The sequence below is a fragment of the Drosophila persimilis genome, unplaced genomic scaffold, assembly GCF_003286085.1.
Source record: "Drosophila persimilis strain 14011-0111.01,24,50 unplaced genomic scaffold, DperRS2 tig00000000-arrow-pilon, whole genome shotgun sequence".
Taxonomy (NCBI): Eukaryota; Metazoa; Arthropoda; class Insecta; order Diptera; family Drosophilidae; genus Drosophila; species Drosophila persimilis.
The window spans coordinates 19324604-19351194 of NW_020825288.1; the positions used below are offsets into that span (position 1 = coordinate 19324604).

Sequence of the window (26591 nt, forward strand, 5' to 3'; positions counted from 1 at the left end):
ACAAAAATAAATCCACAAAAAACGAATCTCAAATGCTCGATTTCGATTTTTCCTCAGATTTATCTTGTGAGCAACCGCAAAATAGGTTTTTTTTACAAAAACGTCTCACTCTATTGTTTAGTAAATAATTTCTTCTTGTCAATTTAAATAAACAAATGGTGTGCGAGTTCAAGTTATCGCTATCGTTAATTTATATCACAAAATCATAAAAAACGATTAAATTAGAATAGGTTTCTCAATAATTTGTTTCTGAAAAACATTTAACCTGAGCATGGGGATTCCTTTTAGGGGTGTAACATTTTCTTGGTTTCTTTCGTGCTTCCGCACCGGATATTTCGGATATTTTCCTCTCCTCATTTACAGTAATTCTCAATATAATCACAGAATACGATACTTAGTCGTTAATAACAATCATAAATGACTTTAATCTTCTCCTCTATTATTGTCTTGCTGTCTAGCCATTACCAATTCAAATAGTGCGCGAGATCAAGTTATCGCTATCGTTAAGTTATACCAAAAAATCATAAAAAAGGATTAAATTAGAATACGTTTCTCGAATAGAAAAAACATTTTTTTCGAATGCTTGGTGCAATTAAAATTCACTGTTTCAAATAATATGTTTTCCTAACCTATCTGAAAGGGAAGTAAACGGACAGACGGACTGTTAAATAAGGCGGCCATAAGGCGCTAAGATTTTAACGGAAAATGCACTGCTGACCAAAATAAATATGCAACAGGCAGCAGGATGTGTCTATTAATACAGATGATAAAATTCATGATATGGGTACTAACTGTATATCTGTAGACCTCAGTAAACAATTGTAAGCGTAAAAAAATGTATATATATCGCACAATTTTACTCAATAAAAGCAGTACTTATAAAACTTCAGTAGCTGGAAATCATTCAGAAAAAATAGTCGATTGGATGAGCAGCTCCGGTAGGACTAAAACGAGCCACCATAAATCAAATCCTAGTGCTCATTAAGCACGGTACTAGGCGACTTACGTGAGGGTTCGAGGAAACAATCCGAATAGGCCCACTGGTCGAAAAGGTGATCAGTAGGATTCGATCATTGAGGGAAACCTTTTCATATATGTATGTATAAGGACGGACACAATGCCTCGACTTGGTTATTATAGCTGGTATAAATAAATGTTTTCTTAACGGATCAGAAACGTTATTCGATTTCAATAAATACGTTGTTACATCAACAATCATTTTTTAGCATATTATTTTACTTCTCTAATTACCACATGCAACACAATATTTACGCTTCGAACCAAACCGATTATTTCGGATAGATTTATTGCTTTAAATTTGTGATTTTTTTTTAAATTAAAAATGGTGGTGTTGTAATATTCTTCACATAACTTTAGTATCTTACATCTGGTTGTATTGCATATTGAAATTCTGTAAAGCTGATAAATGTAGCTAGAAATTTTACATGAACACTTTGTAGCTTCAGCTTACCGTCTGGAAAATATTGGGCTTACAAATTCAAAATTGATCACTTTTTGCGGTAGATTTTTCAAAAAAGTATCTTTAAAAACTTACAAGTCGAAAAAATGATTTCTTGTGTTTTTCCTTTTTTATGTATAGCTACATTAATTAGGCGTTTGTAAATACCGTTCCACACCTTCCCAAATGCCATGCTCAAATGAAAAATCAAACCCAGAATATGTATTGAAAAAGAGATCAGTTGTCAAAAGACGAGAAAGAGATTACCGAGATTGGATGGAGATGGTCGTCATCTAGAAGAGCCGGAATTTCGGTTTTAATTCCATTGCTCATCGATGGTATTGACTTGACTTTCACGTCAGTGATTGTTTCTAAGGAGTTCAGGGATCCTTTTAAATCCATACTGCTGTCAATACAATTATAACATTTCTTTTTTACTAACGCACTATTCCAAAATGGAATTCTATAAAATCATCAATTTTGCTAACCATTTTATAACATAGTAAAGCAATTTCAATAGAGGGGCTTAGTAGCTAGGAGTTCAGAAATATATAACTTTTCACAAAAACAATACTATTAAATAAAAAATAGTAAGCATTGTAAAAACGTGCGAGATTTTTCAAACTATTTATAAACGGAGTACAGGCAAAATATGGCCATGAACAAGGCATGAAAAGAAATATAGCTAGAAAGGAAATACATCGAAAAAGTATCGCATTTGTTAAGTATTTAACAGAAACTGCATACAATGTGATGATCAGTCGGCGAAGCATTCATCAGTAATTTAAATAGATATTGATAAAAGAGTACATATACATATGTATTTATATTTAGTCGGCATTCCTCGGATAAACCTATATCACAGTTCTAGTTTGATATTCTTCGCTTTCAATTTGCCTTTCAGTTGAAAAATCACTTATTTTTCTGTTTCGAAGACGTATGTATTATGTGAGATTTTCGTAAGTTTATGTAATTCGTACCTTATTTTTAATAATATTATTAATGTGTATAAGTTTTTTTGTACAGTGTTTGACATCTGGGGTCTCCATTAGATCTTGTGCATCATGTAAAACACTTCTAATTTAATATTACCATGCTCAACCTATGAACCATTTTTAAATAAAATATCAAAAAGAACCAATAATGGCAACACCAAAACTCAACTTTAACTTCTGGCAGCAATAGTATTTTTGCGTTACTCCCAATATTCTCCGGTCATTGTTTAAAATTCGCCACTAAGTAATAGAAACAACAGCAAGTCGTGGAAGGCCATTCCCTAATTTTAGCCGAATTTTGTATACTACTTTTTATGTCTTACTTATAGGTTTGCTTGGTGTAAGTCTTTTAGTTGACATATGTATAATTTAAAATTTATGCATACATTTTTGCGAAAAAAAAATGTTTAAAGATGAAAATAATATTAAAGGCCATTGAGAGTCACCGAAAGATCACATCCACCACTGGCAGAGAAGCTAGAGTCTGAGATGCAGCATGCGCCGTCTCAAATATACAATCACTCATACAGAAGTAAAAGGTCAAAATTCTACCAGCTAATTTCATGATAATCATCATCATAAAAAAGTAAAATTTAATGTTCATGCTTGGCCATTTACGAGTATGTATTTTTATATATCACATGCTATACGGAAAAAAAATAATTTCAAAACAATATTGAAAGGTCTAATTTCAGAGCATGGCACATGCACTCCAAGCATTTGAAACAAGCATGGGAATCGCTTTGCTTTCGCAACAAGTATAATCACACATGCATTTTAAGGTACTTTTGTAGATAAATGCATAAGTATTTACATATGTGTTCTATATATGCATGGACAGAAGTTTTTGATACAATTCAAGCAAGCTCAAATTATAGCTATGTCAAAAACTTATTTTATTATTTAAAAACACAATTTCAATTGAGTGAATTCATTAACAAAACAAATGCCATTCTTATGATATCATTCCCAATTACTTTTGCATGCATATTTAAATTTAAAGAAGTGAAAGGTTTTTTTGGCTTTAGAAAAAATATAAAATAAAAGTCAAGGGTCTAAAATTAAATAAAGTTAGATTAGCACCTTAAAACCATCATAGGTCCAACTTCCTAATTTTAAGATGCACGTTTGTACGTCATACGGAAAATATTCAACATCGATTGAACAAGACGATTTATAGACGGCAGGTGGTTGCCAAATCACCAGTCCATTACTATAGACTATTGCTTTTGTCATAAGTGTGACTTCATAATGACCATCAGCACTGAAAAATATATATTTTTAGACACAACTTTTTAGGCACAACTCCTGTTACCATGTAAGAATACGCCAATAATTTGTATTGCAAACTAATATACAACTATAATCATTATATTCCATAAATTCATACATACATACATATGTATACAAAATATATACATATACGTATATACACATGTTTGTATTTGATTAGTATATCTATACATAGATATTAATTATATATTGTATATATATATATACATATGTACATACATAAAGAGGAATACACATAAAATTATTAGATATTATTATTTTTTAGAATAATAATTAAATATCTTTTGAAAAGATTTTGACTTTTTATTTTTAGTGTAAATAATTCGTCAATAATTTTTGGAAACGCACTTTTAAATTTTTGGGTATACATCTTATTCGTAAATAGTATGTATGTGGATCATAGCTTATTTTTTATCGTTACACTTTTCAGATATTTAATCCGATCAGTCAAAACATTTCTATAGCCCCTGGTTGAAAAAATGGAACCGCACTTGCTAAGCTAATTCTTTGTTTCCTTTTACATTCGATTTCAGGTTTATATTCATATATATGTAGTTCCCAGAAAGTAGAGTAGATTATTGGAGGTTATTATCACATTGGAACGAAGTTTCTAACGCACAAAAGGAAGCTTTCATGACTAAGTTTCGTTTTTTATATAGACAGGATGTAGATATTTTGTAGGAATCGATCGGGTCGGACCACTTATTATATCATATAGCTTCAAAATAAACGAAGAAGAATAGATAGTTACTTATGTTTTGTGAGACCTGTTTAGAATATATGGTCTAGCTTGATGGTTTTTCAAAATTTTTTGATAATTACAATGTGTATTCATATGAAGAAAACTGAACAAATATTGAAACTAATTTGAAAATTTGTTTTGTCTTAAATTGGCTATTCTTGTTGCGGACCTATACCTAAACATATGCAGTATATAACATCGATAGGTTTTAGCTTTTTTAAAACAAGCCTATGTGGTGATCACAACGAACGTGCGGGAATTTATTTGTTCGGCTTTTGTGCCTTCATATCTGAAGGGCAAAGACAATTATGACCATGTTTAATGTTTAGTTTAGTTTAATGTAATCGTTTTTCAGTTAAAAGCTTTTGCCTCACAGCTATTTAAAATAATCAGCACTGAGTTTTCGAAATTTCTGTATAATTTTGTATTTACTGTGTGGGTACGTCTACAACGTCGTCTGACTTAGTATTAGTATGACGTCCATCAATAACATTTTCCAAGATGACCTCATGGTGTAAAAGGTGTGTTCACGCTGGTTTCTACACAATTTAAAAAGGAAGCCCGTGTCGATTGGTGTAAGAAAATTATCAAAAAATACGATTGTGAGGCTGTGTTTAACATCATGAATACCTATATATGAAATTGATCCCGTAACTAAACATTAATCGACGCTATGGGTGTTTCACAGCGAGCCAAATACTCAACAATTCAACGCCTGTTGGGTTGGTTCGGTAACTGGTCAACAGCAACTGGTAATGTTTGCAAAGTTAGGAAGATCAATTTTCAGCAGGGATCGTTAATAAAATCAGCCACTTAGAATAGTCGCATAGAAAAATTAAATATAAAAATATAGTGCTCTAAGGATAATCTATGCATATCCACTTAAATTTTTATATTTTCAGTTTTACGGGTAATCTTTGGTAATAAATATTTTTATAAATTTTTATTAATAACTAACCATAATAAAATAAGGATATGTATACATTTTTTTCAGCTCTCCACCGTTTTTGAACTTTTATTTTTTTTTGTAATCGAAAAAATAAAAATCATCAATGAACACTATGCAACACCAGAGCCGACTTTTTCTGATATATTTAAAGCTTTAAAAATGTTTAGTAATCATTTTTTTTTTTAATTTTTAAAATCCGGTATTTTTTTACTTTTTTCCGTAGGTTGTGAATTTTTCACATATCTGAAGTATCTTAAACCTGGTTGTATTAAACTTTGCAATTCTGAAAAGCTGATAAATGCAGCTATGCAAACATTATCAATTGTTAATTTAAAAGGTTATTATATTCCACACGGCAAGCTTAAGCTACAAAGTGTTTCGGTCCGATTTATAACGATTTATTTACATTTATATGAAAAAAAGAAGCACAACCTCTGACAGCAACAATACAAAAAAATACCAGACTTTAAGAATTTAAAAAAAAATGTAACAGAAAAATATATCAGTAATTAACATTTTTAAGGCTCCAAAACTATCAGAAAAAGTTGGGTTGGTTCATGGCGGTTGTCGGTTGGTTAGAATTTCGTTGCCCAGTGTAATCATTATTTTTTGGTTATATTTTTTTACTCAAATTTAAATAATTTGTTTAAACAACAAAATTTTGCGCTGTCGCAGCCCGACAAAGTTAAAGGAACGATTGCCAAAATATACATTATCGCGCAAAACAGCACAAACTGTGCTCGTAACATAATAAATTTTGCGAAACAAGTGTTTCCCGGCACATACTATTCGGACTTAAAAATGAGCAACAAATTAGTTTGAGGTAACACCCAGATGGGGTTGAACTTTCTCCAAAATCGTTTCGAAGTTACATCAGAAATTTGAAAGCTTGATCACAAGAATTCTAATATTCAATTGGCCTGCTGTTACTCACAGTTCGTATGTCAAATACACAGGATTGCATCTAAGATGTCCTGATCTTCATAAATCGCGTATTTTCTGCCGCCGTTTTGTTTCAAAACAAGCAATTGAAAAACTAAAAGTAATTTTTATCATTCTGTATATTTGAGAAACAACTATGTCAGCTGTTTTTTTTTGCCAGAAGCAATGTTAAAATTAAATATATCGACCACCTAAAAACAAAAACGTAACGTTTTGGCGGAATTGATTCTGCATTATTTTGTCCGAAAATCCACATCTCCGAAAAAAGGGGTTGAAACCGTTAAAAAAAGCGATTTTGGCCCTGACGTGTTAGATATCAGAAATAAAATACTGAACCATCCCATTCAAATGATGCCAAACTGATGTCATGGACATTTAAAGCACGGGTGTATTTATATTTATTATATATTGCATATATCTATTTATATATGTCGATCATATTGGATCCGCTATAAAGTCTGACTTCAAATTACAGTTTAAGAAGCAACCCAAAAAATTACACTCGATGGACAGCGATTTTTCAACAATTAACGTGCCGGTTACATGTATCTGTGATATATATTTGCATTTGTAAGATACTGTTGTGTCTGTGACCAAAAAAATTACGGACGATGACGACCCAAAACTATTTTATATATTAGAGAGATAATGGTTACGCTTGAAAAAAACTATTATTTGACGAGAAGTTTTTGGAGAATTAAGGAAAACCTAACTTTAAATACGGACTGTATTTTACTAACACAGTCCGAGTTTCGCACATCGCCCCACTCATCAGATTTTTTAGCCACCCAAAATATCGAGAGGTCTTCTGCATTGCACACATTTCCTTACATCTAACTGGATCTTTTTATTTCCAGATATTTAAAAAAATTGAGTGTTCAACGTTTTTAAGCGCCAAAAGAGGCTGATAAAGCCTTGTTTTGGACTGCCGCGAAAATATGTTTAAAATGTTCATAATTAGGCGGGAAACTCAAATAGCAACCCACGTATGTATATGTAAATGTGTAGGTGGATATTTAAGCGTCGTTTAAGGTATAGTTAACAGCAGCATTGCAACCATTAAAGCTACCCTTCCCAACATGGTGCTTTACAATCCCGTCAAACGGCTAAAACTTGCAAATAAAAACATAAAATATTTTTATCCCCAGATGCGGGTTGCATTCAAAGTGTAATTGAGTACACTTGTATTTATCAAATATGGATACATAGTAACTGTGTACTCTGCATTAGTGTAGTGATCAATTTTGTTTACGAAGTTTTTGTTTTAAGAAGTTATTAAATTTAATAACTGAGTGCATCCACTTTCAGGCAGATCACAACTTTTATATGAAAATTATGTTAAAAGAAATGAAAAAGAATATAATAGTAATGAAATGTAAGTAGGCGCCAACTTAATAGAGAATAACAAATTAAAATTAAATTAAACACACATTTTTCTAATTACACCCAGGAAAAAAAGGCGAACTCTGAAATTTCATGAATTTTTAACTTCTCCAGCCTAGGGCTCCCTTAAATATTATTTGATTGATAATAAATCGGTGCCTAACAAAAATACATACTAAATTGTTTGATGTCATATTCATATAATTAACGAGGAGGAACGTTGGGAGTTGCTGAGGAGACCGCAACTCTACATTTATACCCGATACTTAGTCAGTATGGCTCTCCACCTGCAGACGCCGCTAATATTAAACGACACGACAAAGAGTGCGTGTCAGAGAGACAGAAAATCAGTCTGAGCGAGTCGTCGGGCGCTGCGTTTAGTATATGAATATGGCATAGTATGAGATAATATGACCAATTAGTAAAGACTTTTGTTTAAAACTGATTTAGCGATAACAAGAAAAATTTGTCAAATGAGATAACAATTGCTAAACCACCGACTAGAGCCAGCTACAGCCTGGTTGGCTGTATACAATGATATCACATTCATCTGCTTCCTTGATACCTATGTACATATGCTAAGTAATTTATTTTTTCTGATTTTTGGTTTTTTAAAACCTTTCCGTCAAAAAACATATAAAAGAACAAAACATATAAATTTATAGTTAAACCAGTCGATTGATTATCATATACATATGTATGTACATTAAGGCTGTGCTTATTTGTATGCAAAAAAAAATGCGAGAATATATCCTTTATCATCCTTTTTGTATCCGTTGCGTATAAAAACAGCACGCCAAAAATGCATGTTATTTTTTTAATTGCGTGCTTTGAAGCGAAACAACGCCAGAAGATTTAACATGGCTAACAAGCTGTGAGTAACAGCATGAAAATTATAAATTAAATTGCTAACGGTAAAAAATTGATATGTTGCACATAAATTTTAAATTAAATACATATATACATAGCTGTGTAGTTACGTGGAAAATTTACTACATAAGGAGCACAATCTGAGCTGTTATTTGCACATTTGTGCTGCTTTTCCCAAAAATGTATTTCTTGCCAAATAACCAAATCGGGCTGCGACAGCTGTTGGCAAGAAAACGGAAAGTATTGTTGCTCTGACCAGTTATTTAAGAGCCAAATTTGAGGTTGGGTAAAAAAAATCTTGCGTTTTGTGAAAGTGAAAGCACCAATTTTATTCGTTTTCAAAGGTGAATCGAAATATTTTCATGAACGTGAAAACTGGAACCTGCCTGATAGTTCTTTTTAAGTTCAGTAGCTAGCCCGACTGTATCATTAACCTCTTTTAAATTTTTAAATATTTTAAGCCATTTTGATGAGGTTCTGAGTTACGTTGGCTGCTATTTATATTTCGAGACTTGGCAATACTAATTGCCATAATATTTTTTTTTTTAATTTTTTAGCACATATGTTTGTACAACGTTTTTTTTGTACAATTGCTTGTTTTGTTTTGCTAACAACCAGAGAAAAAAATTAATTTGGCAAAAAAGTTGAAATTTCTCGAGAAGGTTTTCATTTGATTATTTTTCAAAACTTTCGACGTGGATTATCGCAACAAGAATGTGTCGATTAACTTAGTTCTTTGTATGACGAGAAAACACAATCAAAAAATTCATTTTATCACAGTATTTAATCGTTAGCTAAACAGCAATCGACCGTGTGGGTGTTCCAAGATGAGCCAAATCCAACAAAAGTTGTTCGAGTACGAAGCACTTCGAAGCAAATTGTCGCCTGTTTCATCGGGAGAATGGGTCATATCGCCATTGTTCCACTAGAGCAACGTAGGACTGTCAATTTTGAGTGGTACACGATAATTTTTTTGTCGGAGGTCTTCGGAGAAATTATCAAAACCAACTGCCCAGCACGAATCATTTTTTATCGTGACAATGCGAGCTCTCACACATCTCGACAAACAGGTGAATTTTTATGCAGTCGAAACATCGAATTGATTACTCAATCGCCCTACAGTCCTGACTTGGCACCCAATGACTTCTTTTTATTCCCTCACATCGAAGAAAAACGGGGTCGTTTACGATTTACGAGCGCTGACGAAGAAGTTGTGATATCACAGGAGTATATAGGTCACATCAACCATAAACTCACGTATGTATATTCTGTCTGAGTACAGGGTATAAAAGTAGAGCCCCGGCACTTTCCGAAGGGATCGGCAAAGAAGTAAACATTTGTACCTGATGCAGGTCCGACACATGACTCAAATGCTGCCCGCCAAATAGTATCTAATGGGAGGCATTAGAAGTTTCGGTCTAATAGTTTCTGTAGAAGGAATGGAGCGCTGTTAATTTATCCAGATTTGGATGCAGTTATATTAACAACAGAATGTTTTGATTTTATTAACGATCCACCATTCCATCAATAAGATCAAAGCTACGTTTAATATTTCTACAACAGTAGATGCAATTTTTTTGGTACTCTTAAAAATTCCTCGTCTTCCTTATGTGAAATAATGATGAGGATGTCGAAACTATAACGAAACTATTCTATAACGCATAATTTGAAACGATAAATATTTGCATACGTTTGTTATAGAGAAATTTTAAAGAAAATTACATAATAATGAAAACTATCAATATGCTTAAAAATATTTACAAATTTAAAAGTGGTGAATAATACAGCGAGCTATTAACTTATTATATTTTCTTATATTATATTAATTATATTTTCATATTGTAAATCAGTAAAAAAAAATTCAAAAATTCATTTTTAGACCCTGCGACCTTTTCTGGGTTCGCCAGAATTCGAAGGGACTTTCGTAGCGAAATCGAGAGGTTGAATTACATCACTGAATGAAACAATGATATCAATTCTGTGATAAAAAGATTTCTTAGAGTTTTGTCAATCTGTACCGTTTGAATAGTCAAACTACAGAAAATAAAGCGGAGTTTCTTACATACTTGTTTTTTGATATATTTGCATAATTTCAATTGTTTAACCTTATTTCAGGTATGTTTCATATTGTCAGTCATATAAGCTTGGTACTACTATAGCTGAACTGATTGACAAAAATTGGAAAACATTTTTTTAAAATTCAATATATACTAACAATAACTTTCAACGGTTGGTTGCATTTTCTCAAACTAAATAGCTTTATATAGCTATTTTTTGTAGAACCCTGATATATAATAATTTCTTCTTTAATAACACAGCCCCACAAAAAAAGTGTCATTTTGGTGCCCCGAAAACAGAAAACGCAGAATCGTAGAGGATGACTATATCTTTTAGAGTGCAAAATCTAAACCAGATCGTATAATTATTATAGCCAGAATAAAGAAAACAATTTAATTCTCTCTCGCTCTGTCTCTCTCTAACTCACAGGTTTCATGGTCGGCTTTGCCTATAGCAAAATGTGAGTTCAAGAATCTCAGAGACTATTAGAGCTAGAGCAATCAAATTCGGTATCCACACTCCTACTATATCGGACCGTGACAAGTTTGTTTCGAAATTTCGCCACACCCCCTTCCGCCCCCACAAAGTGTGGCATCCACAATATTGAAGAATCGAGAAAACTAAAACTAACGCACAATCATAGAGAATGACCATATCTATCAGATTGCTGAATCTGGATCAGATCGGATCATTTTTATAGCCAAAAGGAACGAATCAATTTGCAGTGGCTACGCAGCGCCCTACGACACGCTCAGACTGATTTTCTGTTTCTCCCACTCGTTGTCGTGTCGTTTAATATTAGCGGCGTCTGCCGGAGGAGACTGACTATACTGACTAAGTATCGGGTGTAAAAGTAGAGTTGCGGTCGCAGTAGCAACTCACAACGTTCCCCCTCGTTTTTTTTTCTGGGGCTGCGTAATTTATAAGCAAGTTTACTTCAACTTGAATCCAGGTAAGTATTTGCAATTACTAATCGAAAATAAATTTTATTATATATACATATTTCTTATATAAGCTACACTTAGCACATACACATTTTTAATTGGAAATATTACATCTTTCTTGGTAAATTATAAACTTGACCTTTATTGTAATGATACATTTGGGATCGGTTACATTGTTTATATTTTTGGCGGCTACCTCTTCTGAACAACAATTAGTTTCATTCCTATCACTGTATGCACGCGTGAATTAAAGTGACTGGTGAATTAAAGTGGCTCCGGATTCCGCATACTTTTGCGTTTTAGGTTTTCGACCAAAACGGTCCTTTTTCGTTTTTAGGTGCTCCCGATATGTATAATTTTCTCATGTCGTGTTAAGCGTACAATTTAGTGCATTGCGCGTACAAAAGCCTCATTTATACGTAATAGAGATTTTATTCCGATGTATCGATAATCAAAAGAGCTGATAAATTTCAAATCTCATTCTGCGGTTCAACTTTTAGATCGATTTTAATGACGAATTCTTGCACGATAAACGGCCAAAAAAGAGCTGCAGTAGGAACAAAATCCTTTGGGTAGCTTTATTTCGGCCGGTTTTGGTGAGGCAGCACCGAAAAATTCTGTTCTACAATTTGGAAAACAGATATTCAAAGAACATATAGAAAACGATTTCAGAGATATTCAGGAACATATTTTTGTAAATTCAAGTTATTAATGTTGAAACATAACCCAAAAACGACATCCATATACTAGTACATCCTAACATATCATCAATTAGACTCTCACATGTCTACCAAAAAAATTGGTAAATAATTATTCCTTAGGAACGTTAAGTTACATATTGTTTCAAATGTGGATGATTATTTTACAAAAATAAACAATTAGACAAAATTTTAACTTTAATAATTTATCGTAGCCCGATTGACTTAAGAATTAAGTCATTTAACAAAATTTTCCTTGATTTGTTCAAAAGTTATTTATTTATCAAGCCGAAATGGCCCAATGTCCCAATATGCGACAGCACTTACCATGAAAACGGAAAATTAAGAAATATGTGCTTATAAGAAATGCAAAAGCTATATTTCTCTGGTAATGGTAGCAATTAATTGTTAATGCATCAAAAAGACATATATTTTGTTCTTTTCCAAATAAGATTAGTTTTGTTGTATAACATGCCGTTCAATTCTCATTTCGGTGGGAAAATTGTTTCAGTTATGAAAACGGAAATAATTTGCATTTTGCGAAAACGGGAGCACCAATTTTTGCGTTTTCAAAAGTAAATCGGAAAGTTTTTGTGAAAATGAAAGCCGGAGCCTGCCTGAATATTTGAAAAAATATTTTTAAGAATATACCTTTATGTATGCTTATGTATTAAAAATCAAGTTACATATAATATATGCGCATTTACTTTATGAAATCAAATTTAAATATCTTCTATATAATAATAATTGAAAAAACATGAATCAGTATACAAATAATAGATGTTAATTTCTTTTATGTACAAAATTATGTATTCAACATTGGAAAATTTTAATTATATGTAACAATGAGTACAGAAATATTAACTAGAAAATGAAATAAGTGTGAATGATTTCACGAACCGTCTCCAGTGCATTAAATTTTTCTATATTTATTTGTATTGGTCATTGGTATTTCAATTACTTAATTAAAAAAAAAAAAAAATAGTAAAATGCGTTGAAATTAAAATTAAAATTGTACGTAAATGCAATTTCAGAATATTGTGTATTTGGAACGTAGGGCGAAATTTCGCTTCCTTTCAAATATTCGATTTTTTAACAACAAAAACAAATACATATACATTATAAAATCAAAAATATATAATTTTATATTAAATTTAAGTAAATAATAGGCAGATTTTGACAGACCTACCTTAAACCCGTCATAAGTCCAACTGCCAAACTTTAGAACACATGTCTGTTCATCAAATGGGAAATATTCTACATCTATCTCACAGGATGACTTGTATATAGCTGGCGGCTTCCATTCGACTAATCCTTCAGAGTAAATTGTGGCTTTTGTTGCAAGAGTCACTTCGAAGTTACCATCAGCACTACATGATATTTTTTCAATATCCGTATAAATTATGATTATTTTTTGTATTATGTAATTATAAGGTATATTAGGTTAATCGAGTGTATTTTTAGAATTTAATTTAATCTATTTCTTGAAATTCAGCTATTAATCTTTCTGCAAATGGTAATATTAAAATATACATACACACGCATCTGAATGAGTATATAATTTTGGGCGATAATAGTGTCATTTAAATAAGATGCAATATTATCATATTAAAGTGTCTAGTTCACTTTAAGAAAAAAACAAAAATAATGATAATGAAGAATGTCTCAGTATGATAGATTAATTAACTATTATATCAGCATATTGTTAGGTATAGACGTTTTATGGCTCTCGTAGATCCATCCAAACACAATACATATGTTTTTTTTTTATGATTTGTGTCAAACAATAATTCTATACTTTTATAAGTTTTAGGTAAATATTGATTTTTTTTTCATTAATTTATAAATTAGTCCTCATTATTGCTTTCAGTATTTTTAAATATGATTTCAAACTTGCTGGGGCAAATAACGAGATATGTTACGAAGCTTAGGTTATTCTTATACACTTCCAGGGGATATAAATATTTTAACCTTTTGTTTAAATGGCAGAAGAAGGGGTATTCGATGCCATAAAGCAGCACTGTCCAGGCTTTTAAATGTTGGATCAGTCATAAACCAAAAAACCCCTTATCTGCGTTTTTGTACACCTTTTTGTATTATCGAGCACTCTCTTTTGCAGCATTTGCTTATGCTTCTCGAGTCGAGCAACAAAGTGCCGTGTTATACGGAACGATGGAAGCAGTTGGAAGCAAGGTCGCAAAGTATGTCGATGCTTGACAGCGACAAGAGATGAACTTTGTCCAACTGTATGTTTGTGTCAAGAAAAAATAGCAGTCATCGGTAAAAAATTAATTATTTGAATTTGAAATTTAAACTACATAATTATGTTAGTATCTACCTTGTTGATCAACGTTCTTTAAAGAGACTTACTTTTAAGTCTTCTTTTGTCAGCCCGAGGATTGTTATCCAAACGAAACCCAGTGAGTCTCGATTCATTGTCCCTATAGTCCATACATCGTGGCTAATAGCTGCCCATGAAAATGAGGCTGAGCTTACTCTTATCGAGAATGACTAAATTTGCAAAGATAAGACACATTACGTAGATCTTTAGTAGATCGTACTTGTCGGTCTGAAGAACAAACGGCTGCCATCAAATCCCCAAGTCGTCGTCGTTCCCAACATTGCAAGGATGATCGGATAGCCCTGTCATGTATTTAAATGAGTTGGTGTTGGTTCTGAGAATATAACTTCTTTTCCAGCTAAATCTAAGCTGTTTTGTGAAGACCGATTCAAGCATATCGTGATTTCTATTAAGATAGTACCCAAAGTGTTTAATTTGACATAGTCACGTATGGTACAAAGCAATTGTCATATCCATTAGACTCCAATTGTTTTGCGAAATTTCTTTGTGGAATACATCAAGAGAAAATTTCATTGGAGGACTTCAAGATGTCAGGACTCAATCCACACAACTCCTTGGTCGTGGCAATTTTCGACGGCTTCAATATTACGGTAATGGGGTAATGGGATCCACGCAGAGATATGTTCTGGGCAGGCAAAGGCCAATTTTAGTTTAATCAAATTAAAGTTAAGAAGGTCGAAAATAATTATTCAGAAAATGTGGAGAAATTTTAACTAGGATGAGACGTTCAAGACGAAGTGGATATAATTCTGCCAGAATGTTGCTGGTGTCCTGTGACGAGTTTTCTTAACCCTTTTTCAGCGTGGAAAAGTGAACGTGCAGCTCAGACGCATCTGCTTTGTTAGAAATCTTTTGTCACCTTTGATCGCGATTGACATACAGAAGCTGAAGTTAAATGGTTCCGCGCTGCTTGTGCAAGTTTTGAGGATAGAAGTCTTCAATTTTAGATGAAAAATTAGTCAATAAGTAGCAAAGCCTTGTAGTCTCCGGTTTAGAACTCTTTTGGGATTAATACAGTGGATTAATAAAGCTCGTGATCCATTTATTTTTTCGAAGAATCACCATTTAACGTTTGTCTTCATAGACAATTACCATCGCAGACACCTCCGTGTCTTGGGAATTGCCAAAAGATGACATAAGTCTTTAATTTGACATAGTCACGTATCAGCTATCAATGCATTTTAATAGAAAATAGTTCGCGCCTAGACATATTAAAAAACAAAAAAACAAATGAACCAGGAACAATATAAAATGGAGAAAGCAGAAGTCTGTGGTAGATTAGTATTGATTATTATTTTGCAGCCATTAAAAACATAAATAACAAAAATTCCGATACATATCCGTTAATGTCGACCAGGAAAGATCCAGCTGAAGCTCTATTATTCTTTCATCAACCAAAGTGCCGCATTGAAGCGGATTAATCTGGACAATCCAGATGGAGCAGCAGGAAACCGATCGAGAGATACTCCATTGAATTGCGAGCAGCCCAGGCCAAACCAACTTTCAAACAGAGCTGCTACAATTTGTAAGGGAGTCCAAAGAATAAAGTTTATTGTACACATATGTATTGTTTTAGTATAGCAAATAACATAGACACCGATTAACATCTGTCAAAAATTCCCACCGTTCCCTCGAGATGTGCTTAGTGTGCAGAGCATATAAGGGATTATTTTTTAGCATGTATTAACCCAAGAAATTTTTGATCTTGTCAGATATGTTCCGGGTTTAACATTAAATTAAAAAAAGTATAAAATAATACAAAAAAAATTTGACTTATACCAATGAAAAATATTCTAAGCTTAGTCACATTAAAATATTGCCTTACGAGTTCGCTATCTGCTTACGACAGCTTAATTTTTTGTCTCGTACGAATCCTTGGTTTCTTAAAACTGTCTTGAAATCGAAACATTTTTTCAAATCAACCTTGCACAAATAATTGGTAAAATCAAACTTATAAATTAAGCTTCAACCTTTATAAAAAAGCCTCTTGTTAAACTAGAAATCAGTTTTATTTGAACTTTTTTGACTTTAAATGTTGAACAGTGATCCGTGCGATGCAATTACGGAAATGACCATACTTGATAACGTTCAGTAAAATTTGTATCAAAGACACCGGTCGAATACTCTTATAAGAGTCACATACACATCCAAAAACAGAACAATCAGCCAGGCTCCGATTTTCATTTACTTTTGCGGATTACGTTTTCAGCCAACACGTTTACTTTTCGTTTTAAGGAGCTCCCGGTTTCACAAATTTTTGGCATCGATATGTGTATTTTTCTCCTCGGTTCTGGCAAACAAAAAAAAACTGACCTGGTTATTTTGAAAATATACAGCGTGATAAAAAGGATTTTTTTCAATTGATTGTTTTGAAGCAAAAAGACGGCAGAAAGTACGCAAGTTAAGAACATCAAGAAATCTTATATGACAGGAAACAGTCTTCCTTACCCAGATGTTCTGTTACGTGCGTGTTTTAAGCACAGTCTGTGCTGTTACAAGCATAATTGTGCTTGCCAACGTTCCCTTAACCAAATCGGACTGATTCAGCTGCTTGGAGCACAAAGATAAAAGTGGTTGCCCTGACCAATTACGAGCCAAATTTTAGTTTGGGTTAAGAAAAATGTATTTACAAAGAAAGCGCCAGCCAATTTGCCTTGATATAGGTGTTAGGTTTATGTTAATGCATCAATAATATTTATATATTATATTTTCATTTTGCAAAAGCCGTTTACTTTTCATTTCGTCGAGGAAAATGATTCCGTTTTGAAAAGTATGAAATCTTGAGGATAGTGAAAACGGGAGTAAAAGTAAATCGGAAAAATTTTGTGAAAGTGAAAAACGGATGCTGGCTGAATAAAATAAACAAAAATCGAGATGAGAAAATTATTCAAATTGATCATAACTTAAAGGTATCAATACTTATCGTTTTTTTCTTTGCTCTACATTTCGCTGTCTCATTGCCTTTGTATACTGACGCGAGTTTTCTATTGATATCAGAATAAATGCAATAACGCAGAATATGCGTTTATATTCGCAAACGCACACTATTACTTTATGAGATTTGTGTGTTTGATGACACGGAAAGAAATAAACAAAATTTTGTAAAACTCAATGATTTTATTTACTTTATGTTTTCTTTGTAGAAATGGGAACTTTTACTCACTCCATTTAAATACTGTCTAAGGACATTCGCAGGCTCCAGTTGTCACTTTCGCAAAAACTTTCTGTTTTTGTTTTTAAAAACCCAAAAATTTGGGGCTCCCGTTTTCGCACTACGCAAATGTTTTCCGTTTTCAAAATCAAAACAACAAAACAAATCTTAACTCAAAAAAAATAATTTATAAATCACTAATTGATGCATTATAATTTACACTTTTAACAGATCAACTTAGGTTGTGCCCTCAAAACAATTGGTCAGGGCAACAACACTTTACATTTTTTTTACTAACATAACAGCCAGCCGCCGGAGCCAGATTCGGTTATCGTTACATCGAAATGAAATCTCTGTTACAAATAACAGGAGATTTTATGCTCTCTCTTACACATAATTGTATTACACTAATAACATTAAATAAAAATTGTGCCGTTAACAGGTCGTAAGAAACTAAAAATGTGCGAAAACGTGAGCACCTAAAAAATAAAACTGACCGTTTTGGTTGAAAACGCAAAAGTAAGTGAAATCGGAGCATACCTGGTATGTATATTTTTACCTTTTTCCTTTAATGGTTAGAGGCCATAATTTTATTTTTAGATCTGTTTTTTTTTTCTTACTAGTGGTGATAGTTGCGCTGATAGGCAGAAAGGTACAGAGGCAAATTTGTAACGTTAATTCTTGATACCACTAGGTTTATGCTTTATGTACAAAAACTGCGTTTTTTTAAAACGCTTTAACGCATCCCTAATGTAAACAGACGCAGATCCTAAGTTGCCAAGGTAACCGGATATTCGTGTTGGAAGGCTTTGTTCCAATCTGGTGGGTGGCAGCGCCGAGACAGAGATGATCGATTGTTTCAGTTTAACATTAAAATGAGCTAAACTAACTAGCTCGGCGCACTGGGCATTCCAACTTGCTAGCTAATTTGGATTTCAAAAGTGTAAAAGTCGATCATCTCTGCCGCTGCTCTGCTATCAGCATGACAAGAAAGCCAAACTAAGGCATACATATATTTCGCTTACTTCAATACATTATTTTTCCCCGTAAGGATATCTCTTAGCATGCTCACCGGCAGGCTAGCCAGTAAAGATCACATGTATGCTTTCCAGCTGGTACAAACTGGGTCATAAATCTTCTGCAATACAAAAAAAACACATTTTTCTGTCTATCCATACCATGACCATCGATCCATTTTATAATATTAAAGAAAGTATTAGTTTTATCGTAACAAAATAAAAAACAAACAGAAAGTTATAAAGCTCCCAAGCCAATTTGTACATAAAATAATTATTATTATTTTTTTTTTTGGATCCATGCAAAATATTATTCGCTTTTGTATCCTGTGCTCTTTGTCTTGTGTTGTATTGGAAAATGGTGTTATGACCTTGCAGTCGGTTTTAACACTGTCGAGCAACTTTTTAAATTTTAGTAGAGTGGAACTCAAAAGTTCCAAAGTCTACCACTGGATACGATATAAGTCTTTTCTTCTTGATTTTTTTTGTTTTGCTTGTGCAGTTTGTAAATTAGATTGCAGAATTAGATTGTTTTAATAACATATCTCTTTTTGAAGTATATGTACACATACTCCGTATAAATGAAATAATTATTTTCATTCAGAATATTTTAAATTGAAACTTTTATTTTTAAAATACGTAAAAAAGCAGTTAATAAAAAAAATGTAAAATAAGAAAAAAAAATTATTTTTTGTTTACTCTTTAATTTAAAAGGTTTCGCTGCCTATCACAAGGTGTAAATATTTATTGTTTAGCTACATTAAGTATATCCGAATAGTATGATTGTTACCAAAGTGGACAATGTCACGAAAAAGCGTGAACATTTTTGACTTTGGATTTCTTGCACATGAATTCATTAAGAGTGAAACCAAGAAATGATTGATTGACAAAGAAAATTGATTTTAAAGGGTTGAAAACTAAACATTTGTTTTATTTGTACTATACAAATATATGGCAGTGTTCAATAACCCACGATGTGTATTTTTCAATGTTTTCAATTTTTCATGGCTATCAAATTCTATGGCTATCTTGCAGTGAACTTTTTAACACATTTGAGCACGTACGGCAGAATACGAAGCAGCACAGAATTGTCGAATGTTCACCAGGCAGGGTGTAGGTGGCACTCGTAATTTGTTCAGAAACAATTTTTGAATTGATATCCATTATAAATCGTATATACTTTGATACAAACGCCCACCAAAAATTCACGCAAGGTGGAAGAAAAATATTCATGCAAAAAGAAAATGGACCTAAACCCGAACCGCCGCTTTGGGTAGAGCTCATGAACAACGAACGCTCATAAGCAACCATGTATGATTTCTTGGGTGTTTTTGTTTTACCCGTTCATTTCGAACCGGCGCGAACCAATCGCTTCGTGTGGCTGAACAAAATTGTTTCACTTGTAGAAACTCTGAGTTAATGTTGCAGCTCATTGACATGTCCATATCGCCGAGCCTAATCTATCTTACATACAGTATACGCCATACGTCATTATAAATTTTGTAGTTGGAGAGTCTGACGCTTAAGTCCGATTGTTATATTGGTTGGTTATATGTTGGTTTCTTTGTGAAATAGTACAGTACTACTTTTCTGTAGCACAACTATTATTTCTTTGGTTGGTTAAACAGTTACTTTGAAGTGTAGGGGTATTGTAATATGTGTATGGCTTGAGAGTATCTTAATTTGTAAGTCAGGAGTTTGTTGTGAATTTCACAATGTATTTTCGGTGGAACTACTTTGACAACTATCCAGGAATTAGAAATTTGTAAAATGTATACTTTCAAACAACAAGTGCTTTTATTTATAGTTTGGTGTAATCTTGGTTCTACACAAACCACTTCTAGGCAATTGTTACTGATCATTCAAAACTCGACAGAAAGTATTTTTCGCAATTCCCTAATGTGGAGTTGGAGTTCTCAACCCGATTTCAAAGTCAGATATGAAAGATAAAAAGATAAGGGGGTTTACTTCATTTCCAAAGTGAACTAAACCAATCGACTTCTGGCAGACTGCTTCCAATCTTACATTAAATAAGTCTTATCTAAATATATAATTAAGCTAATTTTGAATAGCCTTCTATTTTATAATTTTTTGTATTCCCTATAATTGTACCTAATATGAACTTTTCCCCATTCTTTGGAGATTTAGTGTTTCAGACTAGTAGACAATTTTACGACGGTTGGACGACATTATATTCAAAGACTTTTTGATCTTTTGTTGAACTTTTAATCTATGACGTACAACAAACTTAAAAATAAATGTCCAATTCATAAAACTAAAGTAAAAGTATTAATGAAATGTTATTTACATCTCTCTTACTTACTTATTATAGAGAACGATATCCGGTCTCCAAATATGATCAGATGGTACATGTAACATATGAACTCCTCCATACTCTTTTGGCTCCCATCGCAGTTTGTAATCATACCATGACTATAAATTTAAGATATATTACAAAAGATTAGAGTGAAATTGATAAGCGAAAGGAGATAATTATTATTTTTTGGCAGAGGGTATTATGAATATTTCTAGGAGGAGCATAGCACTCCTTTCGCGTTATAGCAACTTTCAAAGGTCTAAAGCTTTATTTAATACAGCACAGTTACTGGTCTATTGATGATCCTGTGAGCTTTGAAAAAGCCAATAACCATACAGTATAGATGAACCATACAATAGATGAGCCAGCTCTTAGAACGAATTTGTCGCACGTCGAACACAGACTATTGAGTCCCATGGGGTTCGGGTCTGACGTTTGGCTACCGCCGCGTCAGCATGAGCCAACGCAGAGAGAACATCTTTGCATGTGTCAGTAAAGACACAATACCCTGCAGTACGGGCATCACTTATAAAATGCATGATTTTTCGGCAATGCTCGATGACAATGTCATCGAATATGCCCTAGGACATCTCCATGTTAATGTCAAAGCTCATGGTATCGCCGCAAATAAGGGTTACTTTTTGTTGCTTTTTTTGTTTGTTTGTTTTGATGCTGAATGATCACAAATTGAAATTTCGTGCCCACCGCAGATTATAACAATTTATTTTATAGTAATTCTATAGTACGGACTTACATTCTATTTCTTTATTCTTTTTTATTCCCGAGAATTAGAGAAGAATAAAGATATACATATGTATTTATAATGTGTGTAGGGTTGGCAGCCCTTTAATGAGTATCGATCTATCGCTAGGGATAGTCAAGGGTATGAGAGGAAGATATATCGATAGCTAAGTAAGAGTTCGACTGCGGGAGCGAGTAGACGTGCAGAGAAGAACGTGTTAAGAAAAAGAAACTTATTGTAACCATTTATTAAAATAAAGACAATACAACGACGTGTGGCTTATATTTGATGGAGTTTCTGGAGCGGATTCTTAATCACTTGTAGGGGCTCACCAAGGATCCCCACAATCTGGGGGCTCGTCCGGGAAAGAACCACAAGTGAATGTATATTCGTGTACAAGTTGCCAATACCATCAAGTTTTGCGCAAAATTGTGAAATTACGACCAACGAAGCAACGAAGACGAAAGCAGATGCCGAGAAGCGGCAGTGAGAAACGAAAATAAAGAGGAAAGAGGATGCAAAACGACACTATTCGTTTTCGTCAAAGTGCAGAGAGCAGAGGTAGCTAACGACGAAGAGCTACAGAGCTACAAAACGACGAGGCTACAAAACGACGCAGACCCGAAAACGACGAGGAAAGAGGACCCAAAACGACACTATTCGTTTTCGTCAAAGTGCAGAGAGCAGAGGTAGCTAACGACAAAGAGCTACAGAGCTACAAAACGACGAGGCTACAAAACGACGCAGACCCGAAAACGACGAGGAAAGAGGACCCAAAACGACACTATTCGTTTTCGTCAAAGTGCAGAGAGCAGAGGTAGCTAACGACAAAGAGCTACAGAGCTACAAAACGACGAGGCTACAAAATAAACGCAGACCCGAAAATAAAGCGGAAAGAGGACGCAAAACGACATTATTCGTTTTCGTCAAAAGAGCAAGGCAAACGGGAAAGATTGAAAACCAACGACGAAAGTACAGAGCAAAGAGGACTGAAGAGACGTTCAGATTGCGAACGTGCAGAAACGAGGAAAGCAGCAAACAACGAAGCAACAACAGTAACACTTCGCACGGCCACGTGCGGCTTGTATACCCTGCGAACGAAAGTTGTCCGCGCTTTTTCTAAATTTGTCTGGCTTTATCCAAAAAAGAGTGCAGGCGGTGATGACGTGGTTGATAGGTTGCAGAAACAGGGCGAAGTGCTTGGAAACCCGAAGCATGTGATCACAGATAGAGGCACTGCATTTACTGCTAATATTTTCGAGAAATATTTTTAAGAACGGGATATCGAACATTTGCTGATAGCGACAGGAGTGCCGCGTGGTAATGGACAGGTAGAGCGAATTAATAAGGTCATTACTTTTATGTTAACCAAGCTTTGCGCAGAAGATCCGAAAGCCTGGTACAAAAATGTTGGTAGGGTACAATGGTTTATAAACTCCACTTGTCCGAGAAGTACCAAGATATCCCCATTTAAGATTTTGACAGGCATAAAAATGAGGACAAAGAGGACAGTGACTTAGAAAAGCTTGTAGAGGAAGAGTATATTTTAGAGCTGCAGCAGGAGAATAAAGTCGCAAGATAGCCAGAGATAACATAGTGCACATACAAAATAAAAATTTCAAGTTGTTCAACAAGTCCCTGAAATCAGAAAAAGGAGTACCAAGTTAATTATATGGTAGGGCATGCAACCGACGGTCGAGCCAGACCTGGAGCCCCCGGAGATCCCTAGCATAGAGAACAAGCCTGGGTCGGTATCGGACGTGACATCAGTGGTGTCCGATGACATCCTAGATGGTTATGTGTCAGACGTGAGCGATCTTACTAGGGATCTCATGCACATCGGGGTCGGGGAGGAGCTGGACTCTTCGGAGAGCGACCACGACAAAACAATGGTGGACGTGAACCTCAGGAATGTCACTGATACTTTTGCAGATTAACCTCCACCATTGTAAGGCAGCATGTGCTGGATCTGGACCTCACACTTGCCTCTCATGAGTTACATGGGAACATCGTATCCTGGAGGGTCCTGGCAGAGCACTCCTTCTCGGACCATAGGTACGTGGAAACCGTATTCTCTTTTTCACTACCGAGACCAGCTCAATTCCGGAACCTTAGGCGGACAAACTGGATTCGGTACTCAGACCACCTCTGTTGTGTTCTCCCTGAGACTCCACCTGAGGAGGAGATTTCCAGGGAAGCCACGACTCATCTTGTTAAACTATTTACCGACGCCTGCAATGAGGCGCTCGATTAATCCTGCCCCTCTGGCAAGAACAGAGGAAAGCCAAACGCGCCTCATGGCGTAAGTTCTGTAGCGATATTGAGAATACCTCAGAATCCTCGCGCTTGCGCAAAGTTCTCTCGAAGACTACACCCACTCTGGGCTACCGGAAGAATGCCGACCAATCATGGACAACGTCCAGCAATGAGTCGCTAAATCTTCTCCTTAACACCCACTTTCCCGGCTGCGTTGAAAACAGACCACACTACATGGCGGCTCCTTCCGTTGCCTCAACTGATATCATGAACCTGCTAAGCCAGGAGAACATTTCCTGGGCAATCAGAAACATCAAACCATACAAGTCTGCGGGACCAGATGGCATCATCCCTGCCCAACTGATTCACGCTGGACAAAAAGCCACTAATTGGCTCAAAAGGATATACGAGGGAATCTTCTCCCATGGATATATCCCGGAAACCTGGCTTCATACCAAAGTCGTCTTCATCCCCAAGGCAGGCAAGCCCTCGCACACTGCCCCCAAAGATTTCAGATCCATAAGTCTATCGTGCTTCCTTCTGAAGACGATGGAACGGCTTTTGGGTCTAATCTCAGGCTCCCAGCATGCCTATCGGAAAGGAAGATCCACCGAAACGGCCCTACACACGATCACATCGATCATAGAAGCGTCCCTCAACTGTAAGGAATACACCCTGGTAGCCTTCCTCGACATAGAAGGCGCCTTTAATAACATCCTCCCGAAAGCCATCATGGGTGCACTGACGGACCTGGGGGTTGACTCCCGGACGGTGAGTCTGATCGATCAGATGCTACAATGCAGGACGGTTGAGGCATCACTGGGGACGTCAGTAGAGGCACCCCGCAGGGTGGCGTCCTCTCGCCCCTCCTATGGAACGTGGCAGTGAACGAACTGCTGCGGGGATAGAGGGAGGAAAGGCTAACAATTTCAAAGAAGTAATTCAAATACAATATTTAGTAGACAAGCTCACAAGGGAAATTAACGGGCTGAAAATAGCCAAACGAAGTAAAAGAGGAGTAATAAACATAGTCGGTACAGCTTATAAATACTTATTTGGAACATTGGACCAAGAAGATAGGAAAGAACTAGAAAACAAAATAGACAGTCTAGCCAAAAACAGCATCCAAACCAATGAGTTAAACCTAGTAATAGAAACGATAAACAAAGGACTTGAGGCGATAAATAATTTAAACGAAGAAAAAAATAAAAACCAACAATTAAAAATTTTGATATTTAGCCTCCAACACTTCACAGAATACTTTGAGGATATAGAGTTGGGTATCTATGGCAGCTATCTAGACTTGGTATATTCAACCCAAATTTATTAAAACAAGATAATCTGAAACATATACATTCTGAGAAAATATTACACATCAAAACTTCAACATGGCTAAAAGTAGATTCTAATGAAATATTAATAGTTTAAAATATTCCAATATTAATTCCATTATTAAAAATAATGTATTCAATAAACCCACTAGACAAATAATAAAAGACGATTGCATAAATGGCATCATACAACAAAAACCTGCAAAATGCCCTTATACAAAAACATATAAGAACATTCAAGTAAAGTAAATAGAACCAAACATTTTGGTAACACCTTCCAAGTACCAAATAAATTAGTAATAACATAACTAGATTAAAACCATTGTCTTATGTACAGGCAAAAGAAAAATTAATAGAACATACAAAATTGTATAATGTATTACAAACAAAAATTATAATTGCATTCATTATAACAATAATAATTATATTTGCACATGTAGCCATTAAATTTAAGAAACATCCGAAGACGTTCACTGTAAAATGCATAAACCATAAAAGAGGAAGAAGAACCAACCTCAACTCTCATACTTGACACCCCGTCACTATACGCGAGGGTAATCGCCTAGGGACAGGCTAATAACAAACTTTGTGGGAGTGACATATCCAGAATTCTCCACTTCACATACACATTATGTTTATATCCAATTCACCCACCCCATCCACAAAAGTAACAGGACACCACTCAAGAATCAATAACTGATTCTTCCCACACTCCAAGCTAGAGTCCACTAATATAAACAATGTACCCCATTGATTCATCAACGCCAGAATCACGCCACTCTCGAGAAATCGATTCTTTAGAATCATGCCACTCATGACGACCAATCAGAGCTAGTCGTAAAACCAAAGAGTATCACATTCCTAGCTCCCTCAAGTAATGCAACACCGATCGCCAGCAGCGGCTATCCAGGCACGTACGCCACCGACACGAAGATGCAGCCGAGGAACGCAACGCCCGAAGCCAAAGTCGAGAGCTCCAAGAGAAGGGCTCATGGAAACTAGCCAACAATAGAGAAATCAGTTCCGTTTGAGACAATCAGACATAGTCAAGTCGGGGTGACATTTAAATCTAGTGACATAAAT

At 34.7% G+C, this 26591-nt stretch overlaps 1 protein-coding gene across 6 annotated transcripts in view; it reads right to left on the minus strand.

The window, feature by feature from the left end:
* Positions 1-26591, minus strand: part of LOC6591470 (acetylcholine receptor subunit alpha-like) — a 55482-nt gene that overhangs the window by 17385 nt on the left and 11506 nt on the right. For 3 of the 6 annotated variants that reach the window (XM_026984408.1, XM_026984406.1, XM_026984411.1), the window contains 2 exons: positions 21186-21295; positions 13523-13703 (listed from right to left, as the gene is read on the minus strand). The exons of 1 other annotated variant lie outside the window; for it this stretch is intronic. In XM_026984408.1, coding sequence (XP_026840209.1) covers positions 13523-13703; positions 21186-21295 — 291 coding nt within the window. Of the gene's footprint in view, positions 1-3537; positions 3719-13522; positions 13704-21185; positions 21296-26591 lie in introns of those variants that run through there. 2 more of the 6 variants (XM_026984407.1, XM_026984410.1) reach the window with 2 other exon arrangements.